Genomic DNA, 22,153 nt, shown 5'->3' with positions numbered 1-22,153 from the left:
GGATTTTGATGGGAAAATGGCATGTTTTTTTTTTTTCAAATAAAAAAATATTTGTTTTCAAAAGATAAACTGAGCATTAGAAGAATAATTTAATATTGTTCACAGTGATAATAGGGCATTGTCAAAACGAAGCTAACCTATTCACGCTAGTCACAATAACCATACTCTTGAATAAAAACTTAATAGACTATTTTAGGCGTCAGGAAAAATTTAAATGTCCGAAAAATTACGCCAAAATATTTAAAAAAAACAACTTTAAAACTGCCGAAAAATTGCCCTGGGCGAGAGCAGAGAAACCAACTAACATATTGATGTGTTTTCCAAAAAAAAAAAAAAAGATGACACTGCCATGTATTAAAAATGCGAGCGAGCAGACGGGCGATATTTCTGGGTTCGCACGGTCGAAAAATAAAGCGTAAATTATTCAACAAGCGGTTGCGAAAGCAAGTGAAAAAAATTTATCAAAAAACAGAAGCAAACAGGAGGTTGGGTGAAATTAGTGCTGTACATTCAGGTCCTTTGTAAAAAAAAAAATACGATCGGCCAGCTGAAGCATGCCAGAGACAGACAAAATGCAGTTTTGAATATTGACACCGTTCGCATTTTTTAAATGAGCCAAAACAAAACAAAAATTGTATGCTGCTTAAGCGATGATCGATCGAGACAGACTCGTTTTGCAAGTTTTAACGGCTACGTTTTGCTGAAGATTGGGTATAAGTACGTTATTTTAGAATGATTTTCATTTGGTTTCATGTGATAGTTAATCTGATTTATCATATAGCATTACAAACAGGAAGTTCTCGGCATGGGTCAGAGTACAAGTATACTCTAGACCACTCGTGTTGATGAATGGTCTGGGTGTGGTTTGTGGGTAAGAATAGAAAATGGATTTTGATGAGGTTGTGATTATTTGGATTTTTGAGAACGGATTTTTACTACTGAAATGAAATTATCACGTCTAGGGGTGAATTGTTAATAGGTGAAGTGATGTTACAAAACATAAGTTGTTCATCGTCTTGTGTACACCCCAACAACGAAGGTTTATTTTTTTCAACACAGATCTCCAGTCAAGAGGGTGGCGTTTGGACGTAACCCCAAGTTAAACAGGGCCCAAATTGATAGGGAGTAAACACAGAAGTGGAAGAGCTGTCCATGCATTGACCAATCACACAAGAGCTCACAAACACCAACGAAATATTTGTTGTTGTACTTAACAAAGGGGTTTGGCACTAGAAACAATGGAACGTTTATAGGCTTTACGTTGGATTTAGATCGTGTTATAATCCAAATCCCCTAGAAAGAGTTGTAAGCACAAATGTTCATATTGTTATGATGTAACAGTAAATGTATTCTGATTTTTAGAAATGATCACCTGTTATGTAATTGAAGTCTTTATTTGTTACTATGTATACAGACCTTGACACTCACATTTTGTCACTTCTGTCTTGTGGCTACCAATCCATCACTTTGGTGAACCAAATGAATACTGACTTGCCAGCCAAATGTAAACAAACAATGCAAGTTACTTTCAAACAGTCACTGGTTTCGTGACCAGAGAAACAATTTTGAGATCTTAATCATATTGGTGACCATTTTGTTAGCTATTTCAATGGCTGAATAAAAGTGGGAGGGTTGTCACCTGCGTACGCGCAGGAATTGAGTCCCAAGCCACGATAACAACACACACTAAAAACGCAAAGGCACATGGGTAGAAGCTTGTTTGTAAACAATGACACGCTATGGCCATCTGACGTATGCACAGGTAATGACTCTCCCGCTTTAACTTCTGTGTGATTTCATTCCAATGAAATGTGTGTTTGTAATAAATGTGTGTGCTCTACATTTGCAGGAAATCATTACAGAATTAAACTGGCTGTTTGTGGCCACTCCATGGATGGCGTAAAAGACCAAGCTGTCATTGATATTTTTGATGATGTCAAAGATTGTGGAATGTTACTGATTTATTTATGACTGAATGTGTTGTTTTTGTAGGTATTTTGAACTTCAATATGTTTGGTATACCATTGGTTGGTGCTGATATCTGTGGTTTCAACAATAACTCAAATGAAGCACTTTGTCAACGATGGCACCAGCTAGGTGCATTTTATCCATTCTCCAGGAATCACAATTCACTACATATGGTCGATAGTACAGAAAAATGTAAAGTAAGCAGTTATTGTTCTTCATCCCCTGTACCGTGCATCTTTCAAAATTCGCCCTGATTGGTCCTTGCATTAAACTGAATTTGAAACTCATCCTTGCTGATATTGTGATTGGCTGATATCTACATAATTAGCTGACATTGTGACATCATAAGCTGACATTGTTCTCTATTTTTTTAATTTTTGGTTAAAGTAAACATATTTTCATTTCTTCATACCTGGGGTGGTATTTTCCCAGATTAGGCCACACCGACTTAATTTTATGAATGACATCCGCGCACGCATTAGTTTTCGCCTGTTCTCAACAAAAAAACAAAAAAAATCTCCAACGACAAGTCTCCACAGATCGGTTTTCTGCCTGGAACTTGCTGACTCATATTGTCGCAAAACAATGGCTTGTCATAAAACTCGTTTTGGACTACCTCAAAACGTGCAAGTTTTGTCGTAAATGATCTTCTGCACATGAGTATTGCGTTGCCGGGAATTCCAACATGGCGACCACGCCACCAAAACACGTAAGCATAAAAGTTACAAAAAAATGGAGGGATTGTTGTAGACTAGTACGCAATTGATGTCGGCCAGGGAGATGTGATGTTTACACAGCTATACGAGAGATTGGTAGCGGCAAGTGAGTTTCGCCCAGACAACTTTAAGGGCATATTGTCCAGAGTGGCTGTCCCGCGTTTCTTATTATTTTTTTTTTTAATTTTCTGATTCGGATAATTTGCTTGTACACACAGTGAGAAATATTTTGATCATATGACGAATTTTCATCAAGATACATGTACATAATTTTCTGCATCCAAATTTTTGTTGACTCTCTGTTGGTGTTTTCTTTCAACATTGAGCCTCTTATAATTTGTTACTTAGTTGAAGTAGTTCTAGAGCATTTTTGTCTACACTTAGACTATCTGAAATGTCACTTTAAAAGCTGTAGTTTGAATGTCCAAGAAGTTAATTTCCAGGTTGCTGTTGACAAACTTATTGTTCATTTTTAATTCAATTTTTTGTTTCAATACAACACAGTTAGTTTTTCTTTATTATTGAGTTGATGTGTATGCCTTTGGCAAAGCTAACATCTGCCTTATTCTCTTGCCTTTTCAAAATCAAAGGTGATGATACGTGTGACAGTAATACAGTATGAGATGTGTACATCAACATGTGCCTCCTACAAATAAAGACTTCTTGTTGTTTTTTTGATACACTGTGTTCTGTGGTTCAATTCGTAATACCAGCATCGTAGTCCTATGGTTTTAGCAGCATTTTGGGGGGAGGCAGGATTTTTTTTTTTCGCCCTCTCGCATTAGTTTTGGGGTCTCCAGAGGATGTCATCCATAAAATTAAATCAGTTTGCCTTAGTTTATATTTGACTAGGGTTCATACTGGTATTCGGCAATTTTGTGGATCATTCAGTTAAAATGCTACAGTTATCATGCAGCAAATGTTCAGATTTGGCGTCAACAAACTATGTATTTTACACACATTGTATAAGAAGCTATGGATCCCGTATTGAAAACATCATGGTGTGGTTTCCCTTTAACAATCAGCCAGTTTGCTGATAATTTCAATGCAGATACACAAGATTGCTTTCAGCTGATCATATAGCAGACTGCCCTTCACTCATTAAAGTGTCTATTAAAGTCGTGAGTCGTATTGTGTTTTTAATGGTGCCTACTACTCAGTATCACGTCTGACGGTAATTTGGGAATCGGGAATTATATGTTGCTGGCGACAGTTTGTGCTTGTGTATCATTACAATGTACCGGGGTACTACCAGGATTGAAATACTGATATAACCATGTAAATTATGTTATTACTTTATAGGATCAGGACCCTACAGCATTCAGTGAAGCTATGCAAACATCAACAAGAGATGTGCTACTAAAACGATACTATCTGTTGCCATATCTCTATACTTTATTCCATAAAAGTCATGTTAACGGAACTACGGTAGCAAGACCATTGTTCTTTGAGTGAGTATTACTTAGTAATTCAGTTGATCAATGCACCTGTAACAGTACTGTTACCATGTGAAAATTTCTATTGATTTTTTTCTATTGACTGTATGCATCGTGAATAAGGAGATGATCTGCATATTCTGATTCGTTTTCATTACCTACCTAAAGTTATAATGATATTAAAATTGTATTTTAGGAAATGATTTAAAAGTGATTTAAAAATATATTACAAAGAATGATTATTTATACGGGAGACATTGCAATACTGATTTTTAGCTCCTGTGAAACGGAGCTTAAGTGGTACCGATGTCTGTGACTCTGTGACTAAAATTTGTTCCACTTATAACTCAAGATCTACAATTTCAATTCAAATGAAATTTGGCACACAGCTAATATATGATGAGTAGATGCGCTGATTAGATTTTGGTGCAATTCCATGCATATTAATTAGTCAATTATTGCATTAATTAGTCCCCGTTCGGACGCAGCATCTGTATCTTAGAAATGTCTGGACCAATCACAATCAAACTTCACACATACATGTACATCATACATGATATTATACATATGCACGTCAATTTGTTTCATGATCTGATTCAAGATAGCCAAATGGCGGCCATTTTTGTGCTAAAAATCATCAAAATCAAGCATTTCTCGGCTGTTTACAGATGGATTTTGTTCAAACTTGGTATATACATTAGACATTATAAGACCTTGATGCACATCATTTTGTTTTACATTTTGATTCAAGATGGCAGAATGGCGGCCATTTTTGTGTTAACAAATCCTAAAAATCAAGCATTTCTTGGCTATTTACAGATGGATTTTGTTCAAACTTGGTATATACATTAGACATTGATGCAAATAATTTTGTTTTTCAGATAAGATTCAAAATGGCCGACTGGCGGGCATTTTGTTTTAATGAATTTGGTTCTCGTGCCATATCTCTGACTTGCTTTCACTGATTATGTTCAAATTTTAAATATTCATTATACATCATGTCATAGATAGATAGATATATTGGTTTGATGATCCTATTCAAAATGGCCAAATGGTGGCCATTTTTGTGCTAAAAAATCATCAAATATCAAGCATTTATGAATGGATTTCGTTCAAACTTGGTACATACATTAGACATTACGGGTTCCTAATGCACATCATTTATTTTTCTGATCGGATTCAAAATGGCTGTCTGGCGGCCATTTTGTTTTAATGAATGAGCTTCTAGACCCATATCTCAGACTTGTTTTGACTGATTATATTCAAATTTTAAATATTCATTATACATCACGTTATATATACATGTATTCAAAATGGCTGATTTTGAATGCTATTCCAGAGCAATATCTCTGAATATGTCAATTTTAATGTTAAAAAATCATATTCCTGACATGGTTATATTCCAGCCATATTATTATAAACAAAACTATTTATCTTAAATTTTATAACTAACTGGGACTGTGCCATGCATGGCTTGTTAATTTATAACTCAGAGTCTTTAAAGTTTCTTAACAAATATTTGACTAGGTTGAGTAGCCTAATTTGCAGCTTACAATAACGTATTCTGTCGCAAAAAAAATGGTAATATTTCATTGGAAGATCTGCAAATTTGCGAATTTTAGTATATAATGATTTATTATATCATGATGGATGTTATTTGAGCAGATACAGCGACTAAAAACATCAAATGTATGCGAGTATGGGGAGTACGCATAGGCAGTTACAAGAGTGACGCAGCCATTTTTTCAGTTTGACAAAAAGGCAGTACCCTTTCCGATTTTCATAAACGCAAGTTCAATTTCACTTTGTGCTTTATATTTATCAATAGACAAAATCGAAGACAGATGCCGTACAACTTTCTGCCAATCTTGATTCGTAAATGTGCTGGTTACATGTACAGTGTTCTCCTCAGGCCTGCGTCGCTTAGACAATAGCCGTGTAACTTTCGTTTCGCCTGCGTGTTCTCAACAGGTCTTTTAAGGGTATCGGATTCGATACTGTTCTTTTTTTCCAAGATACTGTTTCCCTCCAGTTGGGCCGTTTCCAGGCCATTGTTTTGCAATGATGAATCAGAACAGGACAATTCATGTGAACTGATCGATCCTAACTTATTATCTGGATACTCGTATTCACCTGCGGATACTTCGGCCTACTTTCAAGCATGAATCAAGGAATCAAGGAAATCAACGATTTTTTTTCAGTATCGTTCCAGACTTTGCAAGAAATTTATATAATAATCACAGTGATCACTACTATTGGGTTCAAAAATTATTTAAGATCATTCAAAATATTGTGGCCATGGCTGTCGGTTCAACCCAGTACTGACCTTCACCGCTATTGCGACGCCACGAGCAGAGAAAAGGAAAGCTGAATCCCCGCGTCTACACTTAATTCATGTATAAGGCAGACACCCGACAGCAACAGCAAGGAAGTTTGTCAGTTTTGTTCAAGATATAAATTTTCTATTTTACGCATTGAAGCTACACAACATGACTGAAAGCACTTCCAATGTGATCTAATTTGTAAACAATCTCTTTTCACACGACTCCCAATGTCTTCCCCTCGAGCAGACAGTAATGTTTCACATTTGTTTTCGCATGGTTTCCATCTTACTCAAATAAAACGAAGCAGTTGATTCCTATTTTACTTAGTGTTTCTTCTTGTTTGATATTTTTAAACAAAAATGCACTCATTAAACAAATAGTAAATATGCGAGTTTTTTGTTTTTGCCGAACGAGGACAAGGAAGACAAAATGGCGGTAGTTTTGTGTAGGGTCGATCGCGATCTTCGGTTTGTATCAAAAGCACGTCTCACAAATGAAATATTTTTTTTTGAGCGATAATTTGATAGCAATTAAACAAATTTCAATCGTTGGCGTATGTAAGGGCTGAATCACTTACTTTCAAGGGCTCAAAGTTCGGACAAACATTAAACTACGATGTTTTTGTTTATCTGTTCTAGGTATGTTGTACAAACTTTTTAGTTGTACTATTTTGATGATTTAATTTCAAGAATCTGTCAAGGAAACAGTCTGTTGTTACTTTACATGTTCACGTAGGTTTAATTTAGCAGATTTTACTTATCAGCGAAAATAGCGAAATTTGCCCATTGCGTCAGGAAGATCTATCCCGATTTGCTGCACTGAGGTTAATTGCGGTTTTTACTACTCTGTCGCTAATGACACTAATTACCAAGAATTAAAAAAAACAAGTGAAATTAAGTCGCATTGGGAAAAAAACCCATAATAAAATCAAAGAAAAAATTATTTAACTGCAGACGAGACAAACCCTGACCTCTAGAAATACCTCATTCATAGAGTGCCTCATTAGTGCCCTTTGTTTACAGGTATAATGCCCATATCAAAATCATGTGTTTCCATATACAGTATGTCATAAATTCTCAGACATCTTGATCAATTTTATGATTGATTGACCTACATGCAATTACATTCACTTATTAGGCAAAGCCTATACCTTTATAATACATGCTCTGATCACACAGGAACTATTTATAGTTTAACTTTGATTTTGATTGGCATATCAAATTCCTCTATTTGAGCAATGTTGCTATGTTTCTCGACAAACAATTAGACTTGAAACAAAAGAAACAATCTGATCCAAATGATGTGCATTCCTTGAAAATCTATCCCATACAACCTTGTGTTCCAGAGCAAAAAAAACATGTTGATGTCGAAAGTTTGAATGATTTTCGTCCAAATCTTCTATGATTTTTTTTATATAATGTCATGAGAGATGCCTGGGGAACCAACATTTGTGATTTAAATCACTTGGGTAATGAAAAATCGGCTATACCGGTAATAGCCAAGAGGGTGAGAGACTGCATTTCAGAAACATATTTTATATAGGTATAAATTATTATAATTACAAATATTAAGAATAAATTTTAAGCTGATATAAATCTTCAGCATTCCTGCAATTATGTTGTTTTTCATATTAAAGTGTAATAAGCTGAGCTATTACTAAACGTTTCTTTAATTTATGTGATATTCAGCTGCACCAAGAGTTGAAAGTTGAATTTTTGTTCAAACATAAACTGTAGAACAGTGTTTATTTTGTCAACATTTAAATTTAAATGTATTCTGGAATTTTCGTCATTTGTACAGCAAGGTCATATTTTGCATAAATGTTCGCAAAAAAAAAAATTATGGTCAGAATTACTATCATTGTAGCTGCATTGTGTGAATAAATTAGCTAAGAAAAGCATATTTTACTTTTTTCTCACTCTCTAACAGAAAAAATTGCAAAAAAGTAATAATTTAATGATTAAATGTATACATCTGAGTAAAAATTTGTTGATTGATATTTCAGATTTCCGCATGATGACTATGCCCTAACTGTTGATACACAGTTTCTATGGGGAGAAGCATTATTGATTAGTCCTGTACTGCAAGAGGGCGCTGTTACAGTCACTGCATATTTTCCTAATCACTCATGGTATGACTTTGACACTGTAAGTACATTGATGATATCAGGTACAGTGGTTGCAAATATTTTGTGACTTTCTAATAAAATAAAAATGCTAATCTCACAAAGCCTGGTGCACTTTCTAGGTATAGGCCTGTGCACATATATAGACGCAGTGAATGAAAATACCACAGTATCATTGGTTTTTCTTAAATCATGGACAATATACCACCTGATTAATTTTCACTTGAGAGGGCATTTATAAGGAGTGTGATTTTTTCCCACGCAGGGTGTCCATGTACCAGGTCTACTTAGTAAAGACTCTCTCATACAGGGTGTCCGTGAAACAGGAAAGAACCTCAATAACTATTGTACTGATTCTTCTATACAGGGTGTCCGTGTACCAGGTCTCCCTGTTGAAACAGGAAAGAACCTCAATAACTATTGTACTGATTCTTCCATACAGGGTGTCCGTGTACCAGGTCTCCCTGGTGAAACAGGAAAGAACCTCAATATCTATTGTACTGATTCTTCCATACAGGGTGTCCGTGTACCAGGTCTCCCTGGTGAAACAGGAAAGAACCTCAATATCTATTGTACTGATTCTTCCATACAGGGAGTTCGTGTACCAGGTCTCTCTGGTGAAACAGAAAAGAACCTCAATAACTATTGTACTGATTCTTCCATACAGGGTGTCCGTGTACCAGGTTTCTCTAGTGAAACAGGAAAGAACCTCAATAACTATTGTACTGATTCTTCCATACAGGGTGTCTGTGTACCAGGTCTCTCTGGTGAAACAGGAAAGAACCTCAATAACTATTGTACTGATTCTTCCATACAAGGTGTCCGTGTACCACGTCTCCCTAATGAAACAGGAAAGAACCTCAATAACTATTGTACTGATTCTTCCATACAAGGTGTCCGTGTACCACATCTCCCTAGTGAAACAGGAAAGAACCTCAATAACTATTGTACTGATTCTTCCATACAAGGTGTCCGTGTACCACGTCTCCCTAGTGAAACAGGAAAGAACCTCAATAACTATTGTACTGATTCTTCCATACAAGGTGTCCGTGTACCACGTCTCCCTAGTGAAACAGGAAAGAACCTCAATAACTATTGTACTGATTCTTCCATACAAGGTGTCCATGTACCACGTCTCCCTAGTGAAACAGGAAAGAACCTCAATAACTATTGTACTGATTCTTCCATACAGGGAGTTCGTGTACCAGGTCTCTCTGGTGAAACGGGAAAGAACCTCAATAACTATTGTACTGATTCTTCCATACAGGGTGTCCGTGTACCAGGTCTCCCTGGTGAAACAGGAAAGAACCTCAATAACTATTGTACTTATTCTTCCATACAGGGAGTTCGTGTACCAGGTCTCTCTGGTGAAACAGAAAAGAACCTCAATAACTATTGTACTGATTCTTCCATACAGGGTGTCCGTGTACCAGGTTTCTCTAGTGAAACAGGAAAGAACCTCAATAACTATTGTACTGATTCTTCCATACAGGGTGTCTGTGTACCAGGTCTCTCTGGTGAAACAGGAAAGAACCTCAATAACTATTGTACTGATTCTTCCATACAAGGTGTCCGTGTACCACGTCTCCCTAGTGAAACAGGAAAGAACCTCAATAACTATTGTACTGATTCTTCTATACAGGGTGTTCGTGTACCAGGTCTCCCTGGTGAAACAGGAAAGAACCTCAATAACTATTGTACTGATTCTTCCATACAGGGTGTCCGTGTACCAGGTCTCCCTGTTGAAACAGGAAAGAACCTCAATAACTATTGTACTGATTCTTCCATACAGGGTGTTCATGTACCAGGTCTCCCTGGTGAAACGGGAAAGAACCTCAATATCTATTGTACTAATTCTTCCATACAGGGTGTCCGTGTACCAGGTCTCCCTGGTGAAACAGGAAAGGACCTCAATAACTAATGTACTGATTCTTCCATACAGGGTGTTCGTGTACCAGGTCTCCCTGGTGAAACAGGAAAGAACCTCAATATCTATTGTACTAATTCTTCTATACAGGGTGTTCGTGTACCAGGTCTCCCTGGTGAAACAGGAAAGAACCTCAATAACTATTGTACTGATTCTTCCATACAGGGTGTTCGTGTACCAGATTTCTCTGGTGAAACAGGAAAGAACCGCAATAACTATTGTACTGATTCTTCCATACAGGGTGTCCGTGTACCAGGTCTCCCTGGTGAAACAGGAAAGAACCTCAATAACTATTGAACTGATTCTTCCATACAGGGTGTCCGTGTACCAGGTGTCCCTGGTGAAACAGAAAAGAACCTCAATATCTATTGTACTGATTCTTCCATACAGAGTGTTCGTGTACCAGGTCTCCCTGATTAAACGGGAAAGAACCTCAATATCTATTGTACTAATTCTTCCATACAGGGTGTCCGTGTACCAGGTCTCCCTGGTGAAACAGGAAAGGACCTCAATAACTAATGTACTGATTCTTCCATACAGGGTGTTCATGTACCAGGTCTCCCGGGTGAAACAGGAAAGAACCTCAATATCTATTGTACTAATTCTTCCATACAGGGTGTCCGTGTACCAGGTTTCTCTGTTGAAACAGGAAAGAACCGCAATAACTATTGTACTGATTCTTCCATACAGGGTGTTCGTGTACCAGGTCTGCCTGGTGAAACAGGAAAGAACCTCAATAACTATTGTACTGATTCTTCCATACAGGGTGTCTGTGTACCAGGTCTCTCTGGTGAAACAGGAAAGAACCTCAATAACTATTGTACTGATTCTTCCATACAAGGTGTCCGTGTACCACGTCTCCCTAATGAAACAGGAAAGAACCTCAATAACTATTGTACTGATTCTTCCATACAAGGTGTCCGTGTACCACATCTCCCTAGTGAAACAGGAAAGAACCTCAATAACTATTGTACTGATTCTTCCATACAAGGTGTCCGTGTACCACGTCTCCCTAGTGAAACAGGAAAGAACCTCAATAACTATTGTACTGATTCTTCCATACAAGGTGTCCGTGTACCACGTCTCCCTAGTGAAACAGGAAAGAACCTCAATAACTATTGTACTGATTCTTCCATACAAGGTGTCCATGTACCACGTCTCCCTAGTGAAACAGGAAAGAACCTCAATAACTATTGTACTGATTCTTCCATACAGGGAGTTCGTGTACCAGGTCTCTCTGGTGAAACGGGAAAGAACCTCAATAACTATTGTACTGATTCTTCCATACAGGGTGTCCGTGTACCAGGTCTCCCTGGTGAAACAGGAAAGAACCTCAATAACTATTGTACTTATTCTTCCATACAGGGAGTTCGTGTACCAGGTCTCTCTGGTGAAACAGAAAAGAACCTCAATAACTATTGTACTGATTCTTCCATACAGGGTGTCCGTGTACCAGGTTTCTCTAGTGAAACAGGAAAGAACCTCAATAACTATTGTACTGATTCTTCCATACAGGGTGTCTGTGTACCAGGTCTCTCTGGTGAAACAGGAAAGAACCTCAATAACTATTGTACTGATTCTTCCATACAAGGTGTCCGTGTACCACGTCTCCCTAGTGAAACAGGAAAGAACCTCAATAACTATTGTACTGATTCTTCTATACAGGGTGTTCGTGTACCAGGTCTCCCTGGTGAAACAGGAAAGAACCTCAATAACTATTGTACTGATTCTTCCATACAGGGTGTCCGTGTACCAGGTCTCCCTGTTGAAACAGGAAAGAACCTCAATAACTATTGTACTGATTCTTCCATACAGGGTGTTCATGTACCAGGTCTCCCTGGTGAAACGGGAAAGAACCTCAATATCTATTGTACTAATTCTTCCATACAGGGTGTCCGTGTACCAGGTCTCCCTGGTGAAACAGGAAAGGACCTCAATAACTAATGTACTGATTCTTCCATACAGGGTGTTCGTGTACCAGGTCTCCCTGGTGAAACAGGAAAGAACCTCAATATCTATTGTACTAATTCTTCTATACAGGGTGTTCGTGTACCAGGTCTCCCTGGTGAAACAGGAAAGAACCTCAATAACTATTGTACTGATTCTTCCATACAGGGTGTTCGTGTACCAGGTTTCTCTGGTGAAACAGGAAAGAACCGCAATAACTATTGTACTGATTCTTCCATACAGGGTGTCCGTGTACCAGGTCTCCCTGGTGAAACAGGAAAGAACCTCAATAACTATTGAACTGATTCTTCCATACAGGGTGTCCGTGTACCAGGTGTCCCTGGTGAAACAGAAAAGAACCTCAATATCTATTGTACTGATTCTTCCATACAGGGTGTTCGTGTACCAGGTCTCCCTGATGAAACGGGAAAGAACCTCAATATCTATTGTACTAATTCTTCCATACAGGGTGTCCGTGTACCAGGTCTCCCTGGTGAAACAGGAAAGGACCTCAATAACTAATGTACTGATTCTTCCATACAGGGTGTTCATGTACCAGGTCTCCCGGGTGAAACAGGAAAGAACCTCAATATCTATTGTACTAATTCTTCCATACAGGGTGTCCGTGTACCAGGTTTCTCTGTTGAAACAGGAAAGAACCGCAATAACTATTGTACTGATTCTTCCATACAGGGTGTCCGTGTACCAGGTCTCCCTGGTGAAACAGGAAAGAACCTCAATAACTATTGTACTAATTCTTCTATACAGGGTGTTCGTGTACCAGGTCTCCCTGGTGAAACAGGAAAGAACCTCAATAACTATTGTACTGATTCTTCCATACAGGGTGTTCGTGTACCAGGTTTCTCTGGTGAAACAGGAAAGAACCGCAATAACTATTGTACTGATTCTTCCATACAGGGTGTCCGTGTACCAGGTCTCCCTGGTGAAACAGGAAAGAACCTCAATAACTATTGTACTAATTCTTCTATACAGGGTGTTCGTGTACCAGGTCTGCCTGGTGAAACAGGAAAGAACCTCAATAACTATTGTACTGATTCTTCCATACAGGGTGTTCGTGTACCAGGTCTCCCTGGTGAAACAGGAAAGAACCTTACATTAAAGACTCCTATGGATAAAATCAATCTTCATATTAGAGGAGGTAATATTATCCCAGCACAGGAACCTGGTATAACCACTAAGGAAAGCAGACAAAAGAAATTCCATTTGATTGTAGCATTATGTACGAAAAACGAAGCAGATGGGGAGTTGTATTTAGATGATGGAGACACTCTAGGTTAGTTGTAAAATGCTGTATGGCTGTTTTTACTTTCAATATATTCATGAAGAAATATTTACATGTTTAGACACCCAAATAAAAAACAGTTCTTTATAAGCATACATTCTTCATTATTTTTGTTTTAATTTTTTTACTCAATAAAGAAACTAATTAAAATTCCAATAACTGTATAAATCAATCAATAATTTTTCAATGCAAAGTACACTTCATTAGGTATGCTTTCTTTCAATTCACTGCTGAAATCAACCAAAACTTCAAAACTTTGGAATTACAAATTTATGAGAGAAATAACCAATTAGAATTACTTATATCATTAGAACTTTGAATATGACTGTTTTTGTTTTGTTTTTCAAATGCATTTCTTAGTAAAAAAAAATGATATTTTGAACATACATTGTATAAATGACTGTGATTCTTAATGATATTTTGTAGCAATAATTAGAGGTTTATTACACAAGTGATCTTGGTACTTTGACAAGTCGCAAAGGCCCTTAATCCCACACAAAAACTCATATTCTTGGTTGAAGTTTTTTTTTTTATGCTAAAAGCTGCAATGCAATCTTGTTGTACATAACTGCCTATTACATGTAGTAAATTATTTTATTAACGCTTTTGGAAAGTGTCAAATTGATCCACAAAATATGTCGTTTGGATATACCTGTGTGATTAGGGGAATATCTTGGTAAAAGTGAATACAATGTTATAATATTCCTCATGTGATGTTCTAGCTCTGTGTTTCTGTTTGATTTTATCATTCTCAGTTGAACATGGAACGCCAACTAAAACATGCCAAATACACAAAATGTACATTTGTTAATCACTGGTCATAAATAGTAAGAACAAGGTTTGAACACAATCATGGTTGAATTTTAATGTGTGTACTGATAACAAATAAATAGGCTACACAATAAAAATATTCTACAAGTCATCAAATATATCAGGTCATATTTTACTGCAAGAACAAAAAGACTACAAGATACATGTATACCTGAGGGTGACTAGGAAGTGATTACACTCAGAATGTGTTGGGATTCAAATCCCACTACCAGCAGCAGTAGTAAGATATTTTTGTCATCCAAGGAGAAAACACAGAAGATTTTCCCTTCTGAGTCTGTTCCTATTTCAGCAGTTGATTTCCGCACAACGAGAATGTTTCAACAAGCGAGAATCTATTCGTTGCCATGCAAACAAATTATTAAAATCACCTTTATATATTAATTTATTTAAAACATTTTCTGCTGCTGTTTTCATTACAGATGCTTATGAACAAGGACTATATGCATATGTACGCTTCCAGGCCAATGATACTAGTGTGACATCACAGATAGTTAAACTTGGTTTCACTGGTTCTGATCCTGCTGATCTTGGTCTTGTCAAAGTCTTTGGTGTGGTACAGCAACCAAGTTATGTATCTGCAAATGGCGTTAAAGCTCAGTTTTCCTACGAAAATAAGGTGTGTTTTATAAAAATGTCTTAGCTAATATTTTAAATCAATCATAGAGAAACAACAGTTTCGAGGGTGACTGTCATCGCACCACACATGCACGAGATATGGGTCTCATATAAACAAAGATGGCGACTTTGACTGTTGCACAGACCAACGACTACAAACTGAAACCTTACTAAGCTTTAACTACGTTGTGCCTCGGTCAAAACACTATTAACTCATGATTCCATTAGAATAGCGCATTGAATTATGGGAAAATCAATGTTTATCAACACAAATGTCACACAAGCGTGGCGCAAGAACCACGGCACTTTAAAGGACTGTATTGTGTACATCAAATTAGTGCTTCGTGATGAACACCACTGTTGTATTTGCTCTATTTGAAGCACAATAGAATGGGAGCACATATAAATGAAAAATCACATTTGTAGTATACTGAATCATTGAACTATTATTTATTTTGACCATAGAATTACTTCTATAATTTACATAAGTGCATGCACTACCCCGGTACTAATAGAGCAAAAAACGGTGTTTAAAGATTAGTTGATTTTTAGCTCCGCTGTTGAATTTGTCGAGCGGAGCTATTCATATAAATGATTGTCCGTCGTCATTGCTCGTGTGAACTTTTTTCTTTTTAAACTTCTTCTTGAAAACTACAATTCTTATTGAATTGTGATACTTGGTGTATATGTACCTTGGGCAGATCTCTCTTAGATTTGTTCATTAAGTGATGATATCTTTAATTCTCTAATTTTGGTGAATATTTATGTAATTTTTGGTAAAAAGTGATAATTTCAACTTCTTGTTGTAAACCGCAAGTCCAATTATTTTGATATTATATATATATATGGATACTACATGTGGACCTCTCTCAGATTTGTGAATTTCTTGATGATATCTTCAATTATCTAATTTTGACAAATATTTTTCGTCATTTTTGGCAAAAAGTGATATTTTCAAATTCTTGTTGAAAACAGAAAGTCCAATTGCTTTGATACTATACATATTGTTCATTTTCTAATGATATCTTCAGCTCTTTATTTATAATGTGCATTGCTAACAGCAGAGCTATCTCAGCCGAGAGGCTGCTTGTTCAATAATACATATATACATGTTCCTAAATTTTCTTTTACGTTATAGATGCAGGTTTAATTTGTTGATACTCAAATTAAGATTTCAAAACTCTACAACAAGCAAAAAATGTTAAAGCGGGGGAGTCGTCACCTGCACATGCGTCAGATGGCCATAGCGTGTCATTGTTTACAAACAAGCATCTACCCATGAGGCTTTGTGTTTTTAGCGTGTGTTGTTATCATCGCTTGGGACTCAATTCCCACACGTGTGCCACCTGCACCTGTGCCACGATCCTCCCGCTTTAATAAAATAAAAAAAGATTTGAAAATAAAAACACAAAAGGCATATATGCATGTTTGTGTTTTAAAATGGACATCATCTCAAACAGAGTTTACAATCAGAGAGTTTCAAACTTAAGTTTCTTCAAGATTTTTCAAACCAAATTAGAATCAATAAACTGCTTGAATAATAAGCAATGAATTCACATTCTCTACTCAAAAAAAACCCTCTGAAATTGAAATTATAAAATATATCCTTCTCCAGTAATATGTTTTTTTTCTTTTGTTGCAGGTTTTGACAATAGACACATTGAGTATTCCTCTACTAAAACCGTTTGTGATAGTTTGGAAATTTGGATCAACGTTCTTGTGAAGTTATATGCAATGACATGGAGAGATAAGAAGATTCTCACATTATCACATGCATAATGTGATCAAAAAAGCATATCACATACTAACAAACTTTTTTTCATTATATGTGCTGCCTGAAGATTGTGCGAAGCTTCCAGGTTTATATGTGGTCTGATAATTGTGGTAACAATGATTTATTTTGGCAAGCTCATGTGTGTATTTTCGGAATTCAGTCCCTCCAAAAAATCAGTTGAAACTAAAAAGAAATCCTAATTAAATGAAGCAAAAAGCATAAACGAGCATGATATGATAAATATGGGATATATAGGATTTTTTCAGATACTCATTCTTACTGCCAGAATAGCATCAATCCTCACCTGCGCATGGATACAAAATTCTGGCAGTAATCATTCATGTCTGCTGACTCAACCTAGGTAAAAATATCTGGGGATTATATAAATTCATACCACATTTTCTGTATTGTTCTGCATTTTTTACCTTGCATATATTGGCAATAGTTTTACTCATGGTAATAGAGGTATGCTGCAGCTGATTGGTTTTCAAAATATCACCTGACTTAGACCAATTTAAGATTCATATGGATAATGAGTCATTTGACTGATGCCTAAGACATCATCCACCGCTAAGCAGTACAGTTTTTGTTTAGCCGCTTTCTATAATAGAAATTGCCTCTCAGACATGGGCGATTGCGAAAGTCAATGTTTTTTTATGTTTTCTTAATGCAATGATAAAAATGTCTGATGCAAATTAGCAATGCATGTAAAATGAAAAAGCAATAACCACATAATGTGAATGTGATAGACAAATGAAGCAATACTGATAATTATGTATCACAATAGGTGATTTTCCGTTCAACTGCGAGATCTCTCGAGTTGCATGAAAGACGCGCGCCGAACTTCTGCCGCAAAAATCAAACGATTCGATTTTGAACTTGAATTTCTTTATTTCGTAGCTCACATCGACCGGCTGATCTTCGACAGAGGAATATTGCTTTTGAATACCCTTACTTCATCGAAATTGCCCATCATCAAATGTCTACAGCACATTATTAAGCATGAAAATATCCCCAAAATACTTTTGTGTTTGTCGAATCCCATGCGATGTTTGATGCCACTACGACGCTATGACGTTTTTACATTTGATTTCACACATGATTCTCACAGTGAACGGAAAATGGTCAATTGTGATATATGTATATGTGATCCTAATATCATCCGTAGGAGGTGTGAATAGAATAGAATTTCAAAGTGCGTAAAATGCTGTACCGTACCGTATTCAACAGGGATTGTGTTAGCTTTATTGGTGTAATAAGTCCTGATGTGAAAACTGACAGTATTCTGTGTATCTTCATCACAAATTAGACCCCTCTAATATTGGGGGTATGGGAAGTGGAATTAATGCAATGAGTTAATGAAATGCTGTACTCTATGTAGGTAAATATTCTGAATGCTAGTGTGCTAATGTTTAGTCCAACTACCATAATTATACATTCTAAAACAGTACTGTAAAAGGAGGATTTATTCACTGGGTTTTAATTTTGCCTATTTCACTGACTGGAAAATGCACTAAATTAAAACCCGGTGAACATGTAAAATTTAGCATAGAACACATTGTCTAAATGATAAAAACGTGAATTTAAAACCTACTGAATATGCCTGAAATGGTAAATCAGCGAAATTTAAACCCAGTGAAAATTAGTCATTTTACAGTACTATACAACTAACATTACCCAGTAGCATTTAATAAGTCCCTTAACTTGCCAAGTAAAGGGAATACACCTAGGTGTTTACTTGTCAGTTCTTCTCAGTTTAATATACTGAATTCTGAAAATATACTGGGTTTTAAAGGGGATGAGTTTGGGTTTTTCCCATTTTCTTATTTTTATTCTGCCAAAATCTACCAATCTGCCCAGACCCAAAACAAAGTAAACAATAAGAGCAGCCAGCTCTCGATATTGCAACTGCCTATATATTCCCTATAAACTATTGGCATAATTGACAGGACTAAAACAAAAGTATGCAGCATAGGCTGTTACAATACATAGAGGGCAGCACACAAAAATTTTACTTTTTCAATAAATGCAGTGATTGTAGATTGTATGTAAAAAGTATCACAACCAAGAATTACTGCCCTCGGTGGTCTCTAAGCAAAATTTGGTAAGACAGGAAAACAACATTAAACTTTTGTGATATATTATAAGGTGTATTAAGCAAGAAAAAAGCAGTATATCACACAACCATTGCTTGCTTGTAAATTGTTGTAGTTGTTAGTCTCCGTTCGAACGTAGTCCGAAAACGAGGACTTATGTTTTGCCGTGCGTGCCTGCGTGATCACCTGTATCTCAAACATGCATGGACCGATTAAGTTCAAACTTCACTCATACATCACACATTATATGGGACATATGCACATGCATTTTTTTCATGATTCGATTAACGATAGCCGAATGGCGACCGCTTTAAGGCCGAAAATGCATTGAAATCGCACATTTTCACCATTCCGAACCCAGATCTCAGTTATGCATGGACGGATTTCGTTCAAATTTGGTATATACATTAAACATAATAGGACCTTGATGCACATCATTTTTTTTTTTTCGGATCAAGTTACAAATGGCCGACTGGCGGCCATTTTGTTTTAAAGAATTCAGTTCTGGATCCATATCCGAGACATGTCTGGATTGATCAAGTTCAAACTTCACACACACAAGATACATCATGTCATAAATATGTATGTGCATTTGTTTCATGATCTCATTAACGATAGCCAAATGGAGCGCTTTAAGGCTGAAAATGCATTGAAATCGCACATTTTCACCATTCTGGACCCGGCTCTCAGTTATGCATGGACGGATTTTGTTCAAATTTGGTACATACATTAAACATAATAGGACCTTGATGCACGTCTTTTTTTTTTTTTCGGATCAAGTTCGAAATGGCCGACTGGCGGCCATTTTGTTAAAGAATTCAGTTCTGGATCTGTATCCAAGACATGTCTGGATTGATCAAGTTCAAACTTCACACACACATGGTACATCATGTCACAAATAGATATGTGCATTTGTTTCATGATCCGCTTAACAATAGCTGAATGATGGCCATTTTAAGGCCGAAAATGCATCAAAATCACGTATTTTCACAATTCCGGAACCGGATTTAGTACAATGTGTTGTACATATGCAGGTACATTTCGGTCATGATCTGCTTTGAATGTATATGTCACTCAAATATGAACGGAACGGGGACGTGTCTATGACAATGACTTGTTAACTGTTAGTTTGTATCCATCCACCCTTTCGTTATTTAGTCTAGATTCTCAATGGGCAAGGTTGTAATAGTTACACTATGTTTAAGATGAAAAAGAAATATGTGGTCTGAATATTATGAAGGTGGGATGGTATATTCTAACAAGCTAATTTGCATAAATGATTATTTACATTCAACCAAGTGGTTTTACCTTTATTATTGGGAGTTATTGTACACACTGATGTTCACTATGGTTACTCCTTTAAAAAGTTGTTAACTAGTTCAAAATGATTTGATCATTCACAGAACTCCTAAGGATCATGTATTTATATTGTTTAGTGGATTTTATTGACTTCGAGTTGATATATTTCATATTGGCAAGTAAGATTACCATCCAATTTATTGTTGGAAAGTCGTGGCGACATAGTTCATTTTTGAGTTTAGATAAACTCTAAAGTAATTTCACCTCTTCAATTCCAACAAATGTCATTTTGTAAAAATTTTGAAAGTTTGAAACACTGAGAAGTTTATAAAGTGTAAATCTAGTGAACACCAGTGTAAATATTTTTGATGGATAGTTTTATTTTGTTTGTACTTAAAGCACTGATACATGTCAGAAAAATGTTCATAAGTTTAAGAGAGATTTTTTGAGGTATTTAATGTAAGGTACCTGGAGGGGGGGGGGGGTGATTTGCCAATTTGATTTTGAGAAAGGATGCAAGTAGTAGCAAAAATATAGAAAGTTTCTTTAACAATATGGCTAGCTTTCTTTGTATTGCTGCGAAAAGAGATTATCAGAACACGCAAACGGTGTTGATGGGCGGACGTTGGTCAGCCGCAGAGGATGTAACGCTTAAGGCCCCCGGATGGGGGAAAACATTAGGCAACACTTACCACTGGACCAAGCGCTACCCGGTCGGTGTGGTTTCGGGATCAGACCCCATAGCGTGGGATGAGACCAAAACGCCCCCAACCGGATCCCATAGCTCCTTCCCCAGACCCCGGTGCCACAAATTTGGCAAACCGGGCAAAGGGGGACAGCCGCGTTCCATGGGCGTTCTTGCCAATCGAAGACGACCCATCCAGCCCTGAGGGCAGAGTTGCTTGAGCGCATTATTGTGCGTGCCCAGGACTCTGGAGACCTTGGAGGCAGAACGCACCAGCCTCCTAGACCAGGCGACATTTTTACTGGTGGGCTACCGCACATCTACGTGCGACACCCCCTAGTGTCACCTGGCTCTCTTGGCCGGGGCCACTACTGTGCTACGAGACGTGGCCTTAGACGCACGTGTTTTCACCAACAAGCTGAGTCGGGGTACGTCCCCACCTCAGTGACGCAGACTGGACATCCTCCACCCTCTTTGTTCAGGGAATGGTGGGTACAGTCTCAGAGCTTCGGAGTGCAATGAACCAGCCAGTTGGCCCTGCCAAGGGCAAGCGGAGGGTACCCCAAGCGCAGAAATCACAACGCCCTAGGGCGTCGACCGCTAGCCAGAGTCAGCCAGGAGGCAAGTGCTCATACCCTTCCATGGGAGGGAAGAGTAGTGGCGTGCCCCCAGGGAGGAAAGAGCCAGGTGGTGGCTCCTCACCCTCCCTGGGCGGACATCTACCAGGCAGTGGAGGAAGCGTGTTTGACGCTCACCTCTGCAACCGGGAGGACAGGCATGTGTTCGGCGAGTGGCCAGGTCACAACTTAGTGACTACTTCAGGCCTTGGGGAACTCATCTCATGGGGGAAGGGAGCACCCCCCTCGCAACTGCCACCCCATGGCCATGTATTCCTGTTGTACACAGATTGCGCCGGTGTAGTCCAGTTTGGAGACAGTGGGTGACCGATCCCTGGACCTTTCCAGGTGGTGACATCCTGTTACAGGATATCGCTGAAATCTCCATTTCCTCCCGTCAGTGTCTCCCCTGTTAGGCACTGCCAGGGGACTCAATCAGACAGGAAGTAGCAGTTTGCTAGGAAAAGACGCCATACACACAGGGTACATC

The 22,153-nt window shown here is 37.6% G+C and overlaps 1 protein-coding gene across 1 annotated transcript in view; it reads left to right on the top strand.

The window, feature by feature from the left end:
• Positions 1-20,914, top strand: part of LOC102806537 (uncharacterized) — a 42,876-nt gene extending 21,962 nt beyond the window's left edge. The window contains exons 13-18 of the mRNA XM_085502323.1: positions 1,993-2,165; positions 3,987-4,135; positions 8,450-8,591; positions 13,512-13,737; positions 14,997-15,193; positions 16,835-20,914. Of these exons, the coding sequence (XP_085358449.1) occupies positions 1,993-2,165; positions 3,987-4,135; positions 8,450-8,591; positions 13,512-13,737; positions 14,997-15,193; positions 16,835-16,915 (968 nt within the window). The 3' untranslated portion in view covers positions 16,916-20,914. The remainder of the gene's footprint in view (positions 1-1,992; positions 2,166-3,986; positions 4,136-8,449; positions 8,592-13,511; positions 13,738-14,996; positions 15,194-16,834) is intronic.
• The last annotated feature ends 1,239 nt before the right edge of the window (positions 20,915-22,153 follow it).

Source organism: Saccoglossus kowalevskii, chromosome 8 (assembly GCF_978046115.1).
Source record: "Saccoglossus kowalevskii chromosome 8, keSacKowa6.1, whole genome shotgun sequence".
NCBI classification, from domain to species: Eukaryota; Metazoa; Hemichordata; class Enteropneusta; family Harrimaniidae; genus Saccoglossus; species Saccoglossus kowalevskii.
This window is presented reverse-complemented; position numbering and strand designations above follow the sequence as displayed.